The sequence below is a fragment of the Balaenoptera ricei genome, chromosome 16, assembly GCF_028023285.1.
Source record: "Balaenoptera ricei isolate mBalRic1 chromosome 16, mBalRic1.hap2, whole genome shotgun sequence".
Taxonomy (NCBI): Eukaryota; Metazoa; Chordata; class Mammalia; order Artiodactyla; family Balaenopteridae; genus Balaenoptera; species Balaenoptera ricei.
In genome coordinates, this window is record NC_082654.1 from 61,707,146 (window position 1) to 61,725,554 (window position 18,409).

The following is an 18,409-nucleotide window of genomic DNA, read 5'->3' on the forward strand; positions in this document are numbered from 1 at the left end:
AACCCGTGTCCCCTGCATTGGCAGACGGACTCCCAACCACTGCGCCACCAGGGAAGCCCAGTTTTTTTTTTTTAAAATAAATTATTTTTTTCTGTTTTCTAGTAAGAAATAATTTACATACCATAAAATTTACCCTGGTTTTAATATTCACATGGTTGTACAATCATCACCACTATTTTCATCACCTCCAAAGAAACCCCAGTTAACTAGTCACTCTCCATTCCCCCTCCCTAGTGCCCCTGGCAACTGCTTCTCTACCTTCTGTATGTAAGTTTGCCTATTCTAAATATTTCATGTAAATGGAGTAATACAATATATGGCCTAGTGTATCTGGCTTATTTCACTTGACAGTGTTTTTAAGGTATATCCATGTTGTAGCATGTATCAGCACTTTATTCTTTTTCATGGCTGAATAACATTAACATTCTCTTGTTTGGATATACCACGTTTTATTTATTTATCAGTTGGAGGGCTTTTGGATTGTTTCCACTCTTTGGCTATTAAGACTAATGCTATTTGTCTACAAATTTTCGTACCAATGTCATTTAAATTTCTCTTGGATATAAACCTACATATGTAATTGCTGGGTCTTGTGGTAACTTTAATATTTGAGGAACTGCCAAACTGTTTTCCAGAATGGCTGCACCATTTTACAATCCCATTGGCAGTGTATGAGGGTTCCATTTTCTTCACATCCTTGGCAACACTTGTTCTTGTCCAGTTTTTTTATTAAGGTCATTCTAATACATTTGAAGTGCTATCTCATCATGGTTCTTATTTGCATTTCCCTGATGGCTAATGATGTTGAGTATCTTTTCATGAGTTATTGGCCATGTTTTTAAAAATTTATTTAATTTTATTTTTGGCTCTGTTCAGTCTTTGTTGCTGCGTGTAGGCTTTCTCTAGTTGCAGCGAGCAGGGGCTACTCTTTGTCGTGGTGCATGGGCTTCTCATTGCAGTGGCTTCTCTTGTTGCGGAGTGTGGGCTCTAGGCGCGTGGGGCTCAGTAGTTGTGGCTCGCGGGTTCTAGAGCACGGGCTCAGCAATTGTGGCGCACGGGCTCTAGAGCCAGGCTTAGTAGTTGTGGTGCACGGGCTTAGTTGCTACGCAGCATGTGGGATCCTCCCGGACCAGTGATTGAACCCATGTCCCCTGCACTGGCAGGCGGACTCTCAACCACAGTGCCACCAGGGAAGCCCCAGCCATTTTTATATCTTAGGCAAAGGATTTGAATAGAAATTTTTCAATTTTTTATTGGGTTGTTTTTCTTTTTATTGCTGAGTTGTGTTATTTATATGTTCTGAATACTTGACCCATATTAGGTGTATGGGTTGCAAATATTTTCTCCCATTCTGTGGTGTGTCTTTCACTTTCTTGATGGTGTCCTTTGGCAAAAAGTTTTTAATTTCTATGAAGTCTGATAGGTCTTTTTTTGGTTGCTTTTGCTTAAGGTGTCTAAGAAACCATTGCCTAATCCAAGGACATAAAGATTTACACCTATGGTTTTTCCTACAATTCTTATGGTTTTATTTCTTACATTCAGGTCTTTGATCCATTTTGAGTCAATTTTTTAATATCGTATAAGATAGAGGTCCAACTTCATTCTTTTCATGTGGTTAGCCAATCGTCCAGCATAATTTGTTGAAAACTAATCTTCCCTATTGAATTGTCTCAGTAATATAAAAGATTAGAAATATTGAGGATTACAGTGTTTTATTTCTTTGTAAACACTTACCAAGAATAGTTTATGTTCCTTCATCTCATTGTGAAACTTACGATACAGAGTGAGCATCTTTTCTCTTCCTTTGCAAATTGTCATACTTCTAAGTTTGGATCAGCTTTCAACATTTTATTCCTTTGTGCTTTCAATGTTGTTAAATATCTCTGAGGGATCTTTTATTGTTGATTTTTTTCCAGTCACTTCCTCTAAGACATCTTCTTCATCCTTTTCATCATGATCACTTTCCTTATGTTAGTAAGTTTACCTTCACCAAATTCCTCTGACTGCATATCTAGAGTTTCTCAAACAGCAAAAGTTAGAAGCATTTTCCTTGTCAGTCTTTTCTTCTGTGTCTCCATTTAAGTTTGATTTCTTTTTTGGCAGGGGGAGGGGGGCTCAGCATGAGGTTTTTTTTTAGTATTGGAGTATAGTTGATTTACAATGTTGTGTTAGTTTCAGGTGTACAGCAAAGTGATTTAGTTATACATATATGTATATCTATTCTTTTTTAGATTCTTTTCCCATATAGGTTATCACAGAGTACCAAGTAGATTTCCCTGTGCTATACAGTATGTCCTTATTAGTTATCTATTTTATATATAGTAGTGTGTATATGTTAATCCCAAGTTCCTAATTTATCCCCCCCCCCACCTTTCCCCTTTGGTAACCATAAGTTTGTTTTTGAAGTCTGCCAGTCTGTTTCTATTTTGTAAATAAGTTCATTTGTATCATTTTTAGATTCCATGTACAGTGATCGTATGATGTTTGTCTTTCTCTGTCTGACTTTATTTAGTATGACAATCTCTAGGTCCGTCCGTGTTGCTGCAAGTGGCATTATTTCATGCTTTTTTTTATGGCTGAGTAAAATTCCACTGATATATGTACCACATCTTCTTTATCTATTCCTCTGTTGATGGACATTTAGGTTGCTTCCTAAATGCCCAGGAGTGGGATTGCTGGCTCATACGGTAGCTCTATTTTTAGTTTTTTAAGGACCCTCCATACTGTTCTCCATAGTGGCACCACCAATTTACATTCCCACCAACAGCATAGGAGGGTTCCCTTTTCTGCACACCCTCTTTAGCATTTATTGTTTGTAGACTTTTTGATGATGGCCATTCTGACCAGTGTGAGGTGATACCTTCGTAATTTTCTTGTTTCTAGTTGTGGCCCTTTGTTTTCTTCCTAGAGAAGTTCCTTTAGCATTTGTTGTAAAGCTGTTTTGGTGTTGCTGAATTCTCTTTAGCTTTTGCTTATCTGTAAATCTGGTGATTTCTCCATTGAATCTGAACAAGAGCCTTGCTGGGTAGAGTGTTTTTGACTGTAGTTCTTTCCTTTTCATCACTTTAGATATATTGTGCCACTCCCTTCTGGCCTGAAGAGTTTCTGCTGAAAAATCAGCTGATAACCTTATGGGGATTCCTTTGTATGTTATTTGTTGCTTTCCCCTTGTTGCTTTTAATATTTTCTCTTTAATTTTTGTCAATATGATTAATACATGTCTCAGCATGTCCCTCCTTGGGTTCATCCTGTATGGGACCTTCTGCTTCCTGGACTTGGGTGACTGTTTCCTTTCCCATATTAGGGAAGTCTTCAGCTACTATCTCCTCAAATATTTCCTAAGGCCCTTTCTCTCTCTCTTCTCTTTCTGGGACCCCTATAATGTGAATGTTGGTGCATTTAATGTTGTCCCAGAGGTCTTTTATACTGTCTTCATTTCTTTTCATTCTTTATTCCTTTCCACAGCAGTGATTTCCACCATTCTGTCTTCCAGCTCACTTATCCATTCTTCTGCCTCATTTATTTGGCTATCGATTCCTTCTAGTGTAGTTTTCATTTCAGTTATTGTATTGTTCATCTCTGTTTGTTTGTTCTTTATATCTTCTAGCTCTTGTATCTTCTTGGTCTGTGCCTCCATTCTTTTCCTGAGATCTCGGATCATCTTTACTATTAATTACTCTGAATTCTTTTTCAGGTAGATTGCCTGTCTCCACTTCACTTAGTTGTTCTTCTGGGGTTTTATCTTGTTCCTTCATCTGGAACATTGTCCTCTGCCATCTCATTTTGTCTAACTCTCTGTGTTTGAGGTCCCACAGGCTGCAGGATTGTAGTTTCTCTTGCTTCTGGTGTCTGCCCCCTAGTGGATAAGACTGGTCTAAGAGGGTTGTGCAGGCTTCTTGGTGAGAAGGACTGGTCCCTGCCCACTGGTGGGTGGAGCTGGGTCTTGTCCCTCTGGTGGGCAGGGCCGTGTCAAGGGATGTGTTTAGAGGCGGCTGTGGGCTCAGGAAGACTTAAGCAGCCTGTCTGCCTGTGTTCCTGCCCTGTTGGTTTTTTGGCCTGAGGCGTCCCAGCACTGGAGCCTAAGGGCTGTTGGGTGGGGCCAGGTCTTGGCGTCAAAGTGGCAGCCTATAGGGCAGCTCACGCCAGTGAGTACTCCCCAGTGTCTCCGCCACTGGTGTCCTTGTCCCCATAGTGAGCCACAGCCACCCCCACCTCGCCAGGAGACCCTCCAAGTCCAGCAGATAGGTCTGACCCTGGCTCATATGAAGTCACTGCTTTTTCCCCTGGGTCCCCGTGCACACAAGACCTTGTGTGTGCCCTCCAAGAGTGGAGTTTCTGTTTCCCGCAGTACTGGGGAATTCCTGTGATCAAGCCCCATTGGCCTTCAAAGCCAAATGCTCTGGGGGCTCCTCCTCCCAATGCCAGACCCCCAGACTGGGGAGCCTGACGTGGGGCTCAGAACTTTCACTCCTGTGGGAGAACCTCTGTGATATAAATATTTTGCACTTTGTGGGTCACCCACCCAACACTTATGGGATTTGTTTGGATCATGAATGCATCCCTCCTACTGTCTTGTTGTGGCTTCTTCTTTGGAAGTAGAATATCTTTTTTGGTAGGTTCCAGTCTTTTTTGTTGATGGTTGTTCAGCCATTAGTTGTGATTTTGGTGTTTTCACGAGAGGAAAGGTGAGCTCAGGTCCTTCTACTCCCCCATCTTGTCCTGGAACCAAGCCCATTTAAATTTGATTTGAATTTCACTTACAGCATTATTGCTTTCCATTTCTCTGCTGTACTGTATCTTGTTGGCCAATTTCTTCTTCTAATTGTCTGTTTTTGTAAAATATCACATAGGTTTTTACTGGGAAATAAGGAAGCAGCATAACTACATGCTTTGCTGTCTGTGCATGAACTGAGTAACAGATATGCAGTGACCAATCACTGATTGATTGATAGACTTTGAAAGAAGTGACATGACTGGTCATTGATCATGATATGTAGCTGTTATTTGTATAGTAATTTGTGGACTGGAGAGCTAGTAGCAATATTTGCACTTTATGCGATTACTCACAGTTAATGTAACATGGTAACTGAATGTCCACTGTGTCGTTGGGGGTCTGGTGTTAAGGGTTAGCTAAACCATGGTATCTGAGATTTGTGCATTTTGGAAATGTGCAAAACAGGACTTCCTGAATTTAAATTTGCTTATATTAAGTTATTTACTCCATGGTCATCTACAACTTCCTTGGTACTCATTTGTTATTAAAAAAACTATGATGTGTCTTTTTCTTTCCTAATTTGTATTTATTCTCACCTGCCAAACCTTCACAGGCTCTTTCAGGCTACTTGATCTAACTTAATAGTCTGATCCAACCCAACGAAGGCATCTACAACATAAGAAGTAAAATATCCACAGTAATAATAATTTACATAGGACTTGGACTTTGCTGTGGGCAACACTTTTAATTATGTACTCATTTCATTTCATCAATAATGCTCTTTAAATTACATTCTCCTTTCATTTTCTGAGCATTTTGTCATATTGAGGTGGAAGGAGGGAGTTAAGGAAGGTATCATTATCCTTATTTTACAAATAAGAAAACTGAGGTTGTATCCAAAGTTACATTTACTGTATTGTAACTAAGAAATCTGGAACTTGAACTCAGACCAAATATTTCTCATACTTTCTTTTGCTGCTTCATGCTGGGGCATTGTCACATCCAAATGAAGTTGTCAGGGCCTTCCAACAGGAATAATTAAATTGGTGTTAACTTCTTCCCTTTTTTACCTAAGTAGAGAAAAAAAAAATATGTAGGAAACTGGATTTCATTAAAGTAGATTGGGAGTTTGCCAGCATTTTGGGCTTTGGAAAACATGAGTCTTGATTTAAATTCCCAAGGAAAGTATTTAGTGAAAATTAATAATAAAAATATTGAAATTCTAATTCTAGAAATTTTTAATTCTAAAATTCTAATTCAGATTTTAGTTTCTTATGTATTAAGGAAAACCATGTCCCCCAAACATTTGCTAAAGAAAAGCATATTAACTAAGGTTCTATAATAGCATATAGTAGCTATCCTTAGTTTTTCATCCTTGGTTTTTTAGGAACTCTTTATTGATTTAAAAAATGCTTTGCTTCTCATTTATTTAGAAGTACCTAACCATGATATATAAGAGGCCAAAATGGGACTCATAGATGTTTTTGAATAGTAATCTTGATAGTTCTTTCATTGATGTTTTGTTTCTCTCCTTCAGGTAGCTAATTATGGAGTTGGAGGACAGTATGAACCCCATTTTGATTTTGCACGGGTAAGTAAAAAAAAAGGCGAATGAAGGAGTTCCACTGAAGCTTAGGCATGACATGTTAATTCTCTTCTTTTAGTATTAAAAATTCATAGCTTATTTGGAATTTGTGGAAGCATGGTGGAATAGATATTCTGTAAAGCCTTTTAAAGCAGTGAAAAATACCTAGAGACACGGTAAAAGAACTTAGGATACTTTTAAATGCATCGCTGAGCTTTGAAGAAAGTAAAGGAAATTCTCAAAGGCAAACTGAACAGAGATAAACCTAGAGACTAAAATTAGAGTGTTTAAAGGGAGCAAAAAAGCTGAGACTGGAGGCATGTACCTCCAGGAATCTAGAGCTTTGGGGATTAACAGCTCTGTGAGAGGACCTGCTATAGTGTAGGCTACTGAACTGAGATCCCTGAATGAAACCTAAATCTCCAAAAGGATTACACCTTCAGAGAAAGAAAGAATGGCCTAGAAAATCATCTGCTTTGAGTCAAGACCCTTCAAAAGAGTTTCCTCTTGCATCCTAGCTGGAGTATGATGTGTTATGGGGAGCTTTTTCTGGCAGTTGGAAAGCAGAGGCCTGCCAACAGATACAGATGCCCCCAGGATGTTAGATACTTCAGTTATCAGATACAGAATGTAAAATAACTATATAGGTCCAGCCTAGCCTCCTCTGGGAGCGGGCAGTTGGCGAGCCCACACTAACCTGCGCAACTCTGTCCCGATCCCCGAGTTCTCACATGGTGCCCAGACAGATCGGATTGAAGCCATGGCCATTCTTTTTGCTGTTGTTGCCAGGGGAACCACTATCCTTGCCAAACATGCTTGGTGTGGAGGCAACTTCCTGGAGGTGACAGAGCAGATTCTGGCTAAGATACCTTTTGAAAATAACAAGCTAACGTACTCACATGGCAATTATTTGTTTCATTACATCTGCCAAGACAGGATTATATATCTTTGTATCACTGATGATGATTTTGAGCATTCCCGAGCCTTTAATTTCCTGAATGAGATAAAAAAGAGGTTCCAGACTACGTATGGTTCGAGAGCACAAACAGGGCTCCCATATGCCATGAATAGTGAATTCTCAAGTGTCTTGGCTGCACAGCTGAAGCATCACTCCGAGAATAAGGGCCTAGATAAAGTGACGGGGACTCAAGCCCAAGTGGGTGAACTTAAAGGAATCATGGTCAGAAACATAGATCTGGGAGCTCAGCAAGGCGAAAGATTGGAATTATTGATAGATAAAACAGAAAATCTCGTGGATTCGTCACCTTCAAAACAACCAACAGAAATCTTGCCCGAGCCATGTGTATGAAGAATCTCAAGCTCACCATCATCATCATCATCATCATATCAGTCGTATTCATCTATATTATTGTGTCACCTCTCTGTGGTAGATTTACATGGCCAAGCTGTGTGAAGAAATAAAAAAGTTATCATTAACCAAGGGTACGAGAGAACAAGGAGTTAAAAGCAATCCGTTTGATTCAAGCCTTTTAATACTGACAGACGGTGTCTGCCAGTCTCTTCAACCCTCTTCTTTCTCTTTTTTGTTTTTAATATTGTTCTGTGCCTCCAGATTTATCTTTGTCCTATCAACCAGTTTATTCCAGTGCACTTCAGACCGAACCATTTATTGCAGCAGTAGCCTTAAAAAGGCATTTTGTTTCTTTGGTTTTTTAACTAGTGTCATCTACTTATACATACATTTTTGTTTATAATTGCACAAAGCTATCACCAAGGTAGAAACCACCTGTCTTTTGAGCTGTCTGCTGAAATTATGGATGACCTTTGTGCACACAAAAGTTCAAGAGACAGATAGTATTGCTAACATCTCATCTTAATGTCCTTTGATTTTGAAGAGTTTTAAGTGCTTGGAAACAATATACATGGAGAATTGTTGTTATTTGGGGAATTGTAATTAATTGATGGTGTTTCTAGGAGCCCAAGCAGGTAAAGTATTAAACGTTTTATCTCAGGGAGATGGGGAACGTTTTGCTAGCCTCTTAGAAGCAAACAGAATTATCCTTGTCTGCCTATTATTAACTTTTAGGAAGAAAGTTTTGATCTTTCACAAACCTCGCAGAGCTTGATATCCTCTGTTTCCCCATTGCAGTTGATTTGAGAAGACAGTGGTTTAAATATTGTTGAAGGTTGTGGTTTTTTACATATTCCTTTTTCTTTGGTGGATATTTAGGGCAATTGTATAGATAATAGAATGGGTAGTGGACGGAGTGGGGAGGCACATTCCTCTGGCTCACCAAAGAAAAAGAAGAGAACCACAGTGGAAAAGCCCAAACTGAATATAGTCAGCAGTCAACTCCAGGATTTGGGTTTGACTGGTGTTGAATAATAGTTTGAGCATCCTTTGCGGTTTAGTTAAGTTCTTTAATCTGCCTAGTTTTGAAGAATTCTTTTGTGAAACTTGAGAGTAGACAGTATGATACATAGAAAGGATACAAGACATTTTAGCTAACATCCATGTAACTGCAGTGTGAAAAAACTGGAGTGTAATCATACTGCTTTGGCTACTCTGGCATCTGTTAGCTACTGTGAACTTCTAGTGTGTATCTGAAAGGACAACATTTGCTGCCCTAGATCTAATTGCATTTATTTATCAATAAATGCCGGTAAATGGACATTACATTACATTTGACTATTTTCCCAATGAAAGAACAAATTGGTCTGTAAAACCTAGTCACCTGTTTAGCCTAGTCATGTGCCTTCAATATTTATATGTGTCACATAATCTGGCACCTGCAACCTATTCTTCCATCTATACCTTTCAATTCATGCTGATTCATTTATTTGACATATATTTTCAATCCCCTGGAACTCTTTTCCTGGTGATCATGTATAGTGCAAATGTTTTTTCAGTCCTTTTTATCAACACTAATGCCTTTTAATTACATCAGCACTTCCTGTTGGAAAACACATTTGTTCCATGAAAACATTTAGCATTCCTTAATAATAATTTCCAAATGTCTTTAATCCCAAGAAAAAGACTTAAAGCTTATTTCCCTTTCTTATACACACGTGAATAAAAATGATGTGCATGTTTTAGGGATAAATTGCTTAACCATCTCTTGATCTATTTATGTATAAAGTGCTTTTTAAAGCACATACCTTGTTTTAAATGATGCACAAACTGAAGGCATTAATAAAATTTAAGAGTAGTAGAAAAAAATAACTATATAATACTTTAAAAATAAAAGAGGATAAAAATTAATGAATTCTCAAAATGATTTAACATATTTGAAAAATAAACAGAAGCTTTAGGTCAAAAAAATTGTTGAAATTTAAAATTTAGTGTATAAGTTAAACATATTAGAGACAGCTGCAGTGAATTAGTGAATTGGGCAATAAATCTGAAGAAATTACAGGACTACATTTTGAAAGACAGGAAGATAAAAAACATAAAATAGATGCAGAGGCTAGAGAATAAATAATATTAAAGCAGTTTGTTAAAAAGTTGTCCTTGCCCAAGTACTCTTGCTTAAGATCAATAAACATTTAGCGTTTTTAATAAAAAAGTTAAGTAATTTTAACATATCAAGCTATAAATTGTCATTACCAAATCTTAATTTAAGCTTTATCATAATTACATGAATTCTAAGGAATGTGCCATGTATTCTAATAAACTTCTTGATCTATTACCATTTTTTAATAAGAGTATATTCTTTGGAAAGAAAACAGTCTGTATTGTATTAAATTCCTTGACTGGTTTAATCCCAGAATCCTAGACTCTTTCTCTGGGCAGGCTAGCAAAGAATATATTTTTAGTCTCTTTTCCATCTGTTTTCAATTATAGAAAAATGTCTGAGGATCTTGGATGATGTGAAAGACTACAGTTTAAGTCCTCACATTAATGTAACTAAATTTTTTTTCTTAGCTTTTTATTTTGAAATAATTGTAGATTCCTAGGAAGTTTCCCCCCAAATATACAGGGAGATCCCATGCACCCTTCACTCAGCACCTTTAGTGTTAACATCTTGCATAACTATAGTACACTATCAAAACCAGAAAATTGGTGTTGGCACAAGCAACAGAGCTTATTCATATTTCACCAGTTATGCTCGCACTCATGTCTGTCTGTCTATACAGTTTTATTACATGTGTAGCTTTATGTAACTACCACCACAGTAAAGATACATAACTGCACCATCACTGTAAGACTCCCTTGCAGTACTGCTCTGTAGCTACATATACCCTTCTGCCTCCCATCCATAACTGCTGGTAACCACTAACCTGTTCGTCACTAAAATTATTTCAGAAATGTTATGTAAATGTTACATACGGCATGTATCCTTTAAGATTGTCTCTTTTCACTCAGCATAATTCCCTTGAGGTTCATCCATGTTTTTGCAGAACATATCAACAGGGTGTTCCTTTTTTTTGCTGCGTAGTATTCTGTGGTATAGGTATACGACAATTTTAGTTATTCATCCTTTGAAGGACATTAACGGACAATTTGAGGATATGACAAATCGATGTGTATAAATTTCTGTGTGAAAAATACATGATTTTCATTTTCCTGGAAAAATGCCAAGAGACTATACTATATTTTAATTTAGCTTTAAATAGCCAGACGTGAATTCTCCAGCCAGATTAAAGTGCTGACAGCCCAAAAGACAGTCAAGAATAGTAGCAGTGACATTTGAATGGATCATGAGTTCAAAGTAAATCTCAAGGTAAATTTTTTTTTACCCACAGAGAATTGACTTTATGAATGTAGCTGAGAGACTCATGTCTTGCTTTTTTGGAAGCTAAAACTATAGGTATTAATTTTTAAAATAATCTGTGGATAGTAGATATTGGTTCTCATTATATAGGCTAACAAATCTGTTTTTTCCCCCCAAATGGTCTTATCAAAAGTATTCAGTGTACTAGTTGAATCAACAACCAACAAATATCTGAGTGCCTGTTGTATATAGTGCACTGAACATCATAAAGGAACCTTTTGGGGCTGTTTTTAGCATACTTTTCAGCATATTAATGATGTTAGTTGCCATTGGAGAATTTGCATTACTGAATTTTATACCACTGAGTTGTGTTTTATTCACAGAAAGATGAACCAGATGCTTTCAAAGAGCTGGGGACAGGAAATAGAATTGCTACATGGCTGTTTTATGTAAGTTATAGCTAAAATTTTTAAGTTGGGATTTGATCACATGACTCATTTATTTTGATGTGTTCAGATGTTTGTTCTGTTTAGCTCTTGATTAACATCCTAGTTTAATGTTTTTTTACAACTGAGTAAAGGGAGTTAAGAATTTTTTCTTTGCATTTATAACTTTTTCAGATTCTACTTATTACAACCTGAAGAAGAAAGTTAAAATTATACCTAGTCCCACTATTTGGAGGCAGTGTGATATTTTGGAGTATGCACTGTCATCTATAGTCATCTATAATGTGTATATAAGCAACTCCATGTATTTGTAGGAATTTATGTGTATATATACACATTATCTTAATAAAATTTTATTTTGAATTTATTGATAAATATCATATCAGAAAAGTGTACAAATTTTCACAAAGTGAACACTAGCATAATCAGCACCCAGATCAAGAAATAGTGCATTAGAGCATGCTAGAAGCCCTTTCCTCAAGGGTAACCATTCTCACATTGTTCATTAGTTTCAAAACAGTATGATCTTTATTTTTTTAATTGTTTATATATTCATACATATAGAAAAAATTAAGCTTTGATCATAATATTTGCCCCAGTTATCTATTGCTGCATAACAAATCACCCCAAAACTGAATGGTTTAAAGTAACAGTTTGATTCTTATCTTTCATGGTTGTGAGGTTGATTGGGCTTCATTTATGGTTCTTGCTCTGGATCTCTCATGCATTTACAATCAGATGATGGCTGGCACTGGGGTCACCTTAAAGGCTGAGGTTGAGGCTGGTTTTTGGCCAGAATACCAGCATGTGGACTGGGCTTCCTCATAGCATGAGACTGGATTCTAAGAGCAAGTATCCCCCAAAAGGCAGTACATAACTTTTTTTTTTTCTTTTGGCTGTGTTGGGTCTTCGTTGCTGCACACAGGCTTTCTCTAGTTGCAACGAGCGGGGGCTACTCTTCATTGCGGTGTGCAGGCTTCTCATTGCAGTGGCTTCTCTTGTTGCGGAGCACGGGCTCTAGGTGCACAGGCTTCAGTAGTTGTGGCTTATGGGCTCTAGAGCACAGGCTCAGTAGTTGTGGCACACCGGTCGCTGCAACTAGGGAAGGCCTACATGCAGCAACGAAGACCCATGGCAGCCAAAAATAAATACATAAAGTAAATAAACTAAAAAAAAAAAAAAGCAGGGCTTCCCTGGTGGCGCAGTGGTTGAGAATCTGCCTGCTAATGCAGGGGACACGGGTTCGAGCCCTGGTCTGGGAAGATCCCACATGCCGCAGAGCAGCTAGGCCCCTGAGCCACAATCACTGAGCCTGCGCGTCTGGAGCCTGTGCTCCACAACAAGAGAGGCCGCGATAGTGAGAGGCCTGCGCACTGCAATGAAGAGTGGCCCCTGCTTGCCACAACTAGAGAAAGCCCTTGCACAGAAACGAAGACCCAACACAGCCATAAATTAATTAATTAATTAATTAATTAATTTTTAAAAAAAGCAAAGAAATACAAGAAAATTGATGCTATATTATTTGGTCCAATATCCATAAATGTTAGATTATTTGTGACTATTAGACTATATATTAGATAATTATATCCCCTTTTAGTTATATATAGCATTTTTATTAGATTAGTATTCATTTTTTTCATTATTTGAATGCTTTTCTCAGATGGGCCACATAGCACAACTTTTAAATTTCTTTAAAGTTAATTTTTTCATTGCTTAAGAGCTATTAGCTCTTTGATATCGATTATATATTTATCATGGTAAAATACACTTCTTTATATCACTGAATGCCTTTAGCTTTAAACTGTGGTTGATACTAAGATCAAACTCTTCTTTGGTACAGCATTTGCCTATAAATCACTTGTTTTAGATGTGACTCTTGAATATAGCATATAGTTGGATTTTGCTTTGTGATACATTAGTCTGACTCTACATTCTACTTACGTTGTTTTTGAAAAAAATCTTCACTATATGATCTGTGTTTCCCTTTGCCTCATTTTATGCATGTGCTTCTTCAGTTAATTTGGAAGGTTTGTGTTTTTATTCTAATTCACCATTAAGAATATAACTTAAAAAAAAAAGAATATAACTTTATAAATCTTTTAATCTTATATTTTTTAGTTAATATGTGTTGCTACCCTACCATGAGAAATGACAAAACTGGTTTTAGTTTATTACTTTACTCTTGGTGTTTACTTCTATTTTGTTTGAATTCACTTATTTAAATATTTATTGAATACCTACTGTTTTGAGGCTATTCTCAGCAATAAACAAAACAGATGAAAATTCCTGCCCCCGTGGAGATGATATTCTAGTGCTATAGAATACATATTTATACCCCATGTTACTTGATTTGTCAGTTTTAAATCATCTCTTTTTACCTCTGGCTATAAAAGAAATAGCTATCCCAAATTATACCCCAATCTCCCTTGCTAACTTCGTCTTTCCTTTGCTTTTATATATCTATGTAAACCTAAATAGCATCGTATTTTTTAGAAACTGACTATCATGCACAAACCCATTTATGTAAGTAGAAGTCCAGATATTCTCATTCTAGTATTTAGTATCAAATCTACCTCACAGTGGCATGTTTAACTTTATTCTACCAGCACTTTCGATAATACTCTCATCTCTTATTAGATGAGTGATGTGTCAGCAGGAGGAGCCACTGTTTTTCCTGAAGTAGGAGCTAGTGTTTGGCCCAAAAAGGTAAGCTTAGTTTGTTATTTTAATTTGGGAGGGGGGGGGTCCTCTGTATTTTTTTCCTGAGGAATATATGCACCTATATTTCATAGTCTAAGTAGTAAATAACATTTTTAAAGGTAGTATACTTAAAGACTACATTATGTCTAGGGAAAATTTTAGATATTGTACAATTTACCATGAGTACCTAAAGGTATGAACAACGAGGGATTAGTATTTAGAAGTTTTCATTTCTAAAATGGGTTCCATATGATACTTGCTATTGTAAGATGTGTTAGCTTTGGCAAATACACTTTTTTATTAAGTAACGCTGATATTAATGCTTTCATGTGATCACCAAAATTTTGTAGATTATATGATACCTTCAGAACTATATTAGAGGAAGATATAGTGCTGCCATAGAGAATTATTTCCATAGAACAGAGGAAAATTTAGTTACTATAAAAAGCAATAACCTGATACTTTGTTTGGGGATAATTTTGTATTTTCCACAGGGAACTGCTGTTTTCTGGTATAATCTGTTTGCCAGTGGAGAAGGAGATTATAGTACACGGCATGCAGCCTGTCCAGTGCTGGTTGGAAACAAATGGGGTAAATATTTCCTATATTCTCTTAATAGAATTTGTGATTTTTGTCTCTTATTTAAAAATAATTATAATTTACATCTTAAAAGAAAGTAAAAAAAAAAATCCTGACAGATTTGCCTACTATGACTTTAACACTGAAAGGGATTCAACCAAGCAAGTTTCTGATCTTAATATAAATTTGCTTTCAGCAGATCAGATTTTTTATGACATTTTTAACACTATTTCCACTTATTATTTAAGAAATGTTAATTTACTCAAAGTTGAATCTTCCTCTCATGGGGTTCACAGTTGTCTCTTGTAGTAGATACTAATACAAAGATATAAACAGAAGACAGTAACTACTTACATTTAGGGAGGCTTCTTCGAAGTTTAATTTTTATATTTAGTCTTGAAGATAGAGCAGTAGTTTTCCAGGCATGTTAGGGACCAGGGCCAGGAATCATATGAGGCTAGAGAGGTACTCTCCGGTTCATGCAAGTATAGGACTGGCCACATTAAAAAAAAAAAAAAAAAAAGAAAGAAATGGGTGAACTTGTTTTTATATAGATTTATTTAACCCCATGTATCTATTTCCGTATGTGTCACTTGGCCACATTCCACACTTCAAGTGCTTAGTAGCTACATGTGTCTAGAGGCTACCGTATTGGACATAGCAAGATTAAGGAGTGATACCTGACCATCAGGATTTAAAAGAACTCCCCTGATGATTACTAATGTTTGAGAACCACTGGACTAGAATGAAGAGAGGCTAGTGGAGGAGAGATGAGTTTAGAAGGCTGTTTTCTGTTGTCTAAATGGGTGATGATAAAAGCCTGGACTAAGGCAGCAGCAAAAGGTTTGGAGAGCAAAGAATAGATTGAAGAGATCATAGAAGTAAAATCAGCAGGGTTTGATGAATAAAAGATTGGATACACGGGTTAAGAAAGGTAACAAAGTAGTTAAGAATTAATGAGTGCTAGTTTAAATATCTTATACATGTTGATGCCATTGATTGGGTTCTATGATATAGAAGGAGGAGGAGAAAGAAATTAATTCCTTTTGGGGTATATTAAAAAACAGTATCTTGGAACAAAGGAAACTTGATGAGCACATAATATGAGAGATTAATCATAGAGTTGTGTTCACTTTTAAAATGTCTTTGTATTAGAAGTGGTATTTTGCAAACAAGTAAAACAGTGTTTTGTTCTGTCTGTACCTACATCTCAAGTCTTACATTGAACATTAGAAACTTTAGGAAATACACATGCACAGATTCTCAAATGTACATACATATATATAAAATCTTTTTTATTTCCAGCATTTAGTGAAGTTCTTAAAAAGACAGCCTAAGTAGCATCTGTCTTTGTCTGGTTTTGGTCTTGAACTTTTTTAGCCCCTGTAGAAACTTCATTATAGTCCTAGCTCCTAGGAGTTAATTAAATACTAGTTAGATAGTGGGGGACATTAATATATTATTTTCTTTCACAGTATCCAATAAATGGCTCCATGAACGTGGACAGGAATTTCGAAGACCATGCACCTTGTCGGAATTGGAATGACAAACAGACTTCTCTTTTTCTCCTGTTGTACTCTAATGTGTCTGATACACACATGTCCCAGTCTTAACTTTGAAGAGTTTACAATTGACTAACACTCCATGATTGATTCAGTCATGAACCTCATCCCATGTTTCATCTGTGGACAATCACTAACTTTGTGGGTTTTTTTTTTCTTTTAAAAGTAACACTTAAAACACCACATCTTACATATGAAACCTTAAAGTTCATTTGGTATCACAGAGGACAAAGCAAGGCAGGGTAAAAAAAAAATGAGGAATTTTTACATTTATGGTATATTTTAAAGAACTTTTTTTGGTTGGATAAAAAATACTATTTAAGCATCTGATTATAGTATTTCAGTACATCTCAGTTGGTGGGTGGTAGGCTAGAATGGTCCGTGTGATTAAGGAACAGATGCCGTATAGTATGTACCTAGGTATTATGTTTACCTAGTCTTAACTCCCTTCTGGATCTGCCTGAAGACTAGGAATAAATTAGCCCTGTAAACTGGGTTCCATACAATGTTTGCCCCTCCATATGCTATTCTAATTTGATTTTTTTTCTCCCAAGTCATTTTTAAAGTATGCTTTACTTTACCAATCCCCTTCTTTCCTAGCTCCTCTGTGGTGAATTAAATCTGAGTTACAATACTTTGATTTAAAAAAAAAATTTTAACAGAAGGTCCTACATTAAAAGACTGGGCCTTCTTAACTAAAATGATCATGACTTAGTCTGTTTCTTGTTTTTCTTAAATGACTGATGATTTTGTCCAAAAAATTTTACTGTTTTTCTTAGTGCTAATTCCTTGCCTCTTATTTCAGCTACCTACAGCGGGGGATGATGATGTTGGCATTCGGATTAAAAAAATATCGTGCCTTAGGAGACTGGAAATTTTAAAATGTACAAGTCCTTTCAATGATGAGGGAATTGATAAAAAAGGAGTTTTTCCTAAAAAGCCAAAATGTTTGTTTTTTCAATTCTGAAATGTGTTGTGACAACAGTGACCTATTTATGATCTTAAATCTTTTTTTTTTTAAATGTTTCCGTTTTCTGTGTGGTATTTTTCGTATTTAAATGTGAATGTGTGCTATAGCAATAACAGATTATTTCTTTAGAATTAGGACTTAGATTTATCCTCCTGATTTTCATTCACTCTAAAGTCACATTGTTATGGTAGAAAATTAAGGCTCTTTTCACTTTCAGATATTTAATCAATCAAAATATGTTACCTTCAAAGGGAGCTCTACAACTTTATTACTATGGTTATGGAGCTTTTACAGTAATGCTACTTAAGATTTTCTGTTGTTCAAATACATGGTATGGTAGTAGAAAGCTCTGAACCTAATGAAGTATGTTAATTGACCCTTTAACCTTTATATTTCTTATGGTGAATCATAGTTCACATAAGGGCTCTTTATCCTTTATGCAGTATTTAAATAAGGAAGAATTTGGTTAATTCTCTGGGAAAGAGGGTATTACTTCACCATTTTTTTAAAAAAGTGAACTGTGAACTTTATTTCTCCGAACTATCCTTTGTTCCACTACAAGTATTTTAGTAAGAAATATTGAGAATTAAGTTCATTAATCTAATCAGATTTTGTGACCACAGATTTTTTAAAAATCTTTTTTAGATGGAAGCAATGTAAATTCAAAATTGAAGAAATAAAATGGGTGTTCAAAGAAAGGATACTAATCCTTAATTGCCACGTGTTTTAGAAAGTAGAATAAAAAATATCTATTTCACACGGAAATAACATATTCCATAATCTTACAAATTTCATTATATTCAACCCCAAACCCCACACAGGGATTGGTAAACTCTTGTCAGTGTTAGGTCTTACAGAACCCTCCTAAGTTTCATAATTACCAACTATTTTTCTTTCCAAATGAAAAGGAGAAAAATATTCCAGTATCAAACTTTGCAATCCTTTTTTTTTATGCTGAACTTTAAAATAAATGAGGGCTAGAGCTATCATTGGAAAATGTGGAAACTGTGGTTTCCTCACCAACCCTAAGTGTCCATCCTTTAAGATTGGAAGTTTCATCATTCATTAACTTTAACCATGAGTTATCACCAGTATCACCAAGTTAACTGAAGTTAACTGGAGTTAACTGAAGTATCCACCAGAACACTCAATCAGCAGGGTAAGTAAATGTCATAAC

General features: G+C 36.2%; 1 protein-coding gene and 1 pseudogene across 2 annotated transcripts in view; both read left to right on the top strand.

The window, feature by feature from the left end:
- Positions 1-17,284, top strand: part of P4HA1 (prolyl 4-hydroxylase subunit alpha 1) — an 85,991-nt gene extending 68,707 nt beyond the window's left edge. For both annotated transcript variants that reach the window (XM_059899551.1, XM_059899552.1), the window contains exons 11-15: positions 6,252-6,305; positions 11,359-11,424; positions 14,059-14,127; positions 14,616-14,712; positions 16,176-17,284. In XM_059899551.1, coding sequence (XP_059755534.1) covers positions 6,252-6,305; positions 11,359-11,424; positions 14,059-14,127; positions 14,616-14,712; positions 16,176-16,246 — 357 coding nt within the window. In that variant the 3' untranslated portion in view covers positions 16,247-17,284. The remainder of the gene's footprint in view (positions 1-6,251; positions 6,306-11,358; positions 11,425-14,058; positions 14,128-14,615; positions 14,713-16,175) is intronic.
- On the top strand, positions 7,020-7,821 carry LOC132350379 (vesicle-associated membrane protein 7-like; annotated as a pseudogene).
- Positions 17,285-18,409: the final 1,125 nt, after the last annotated feature.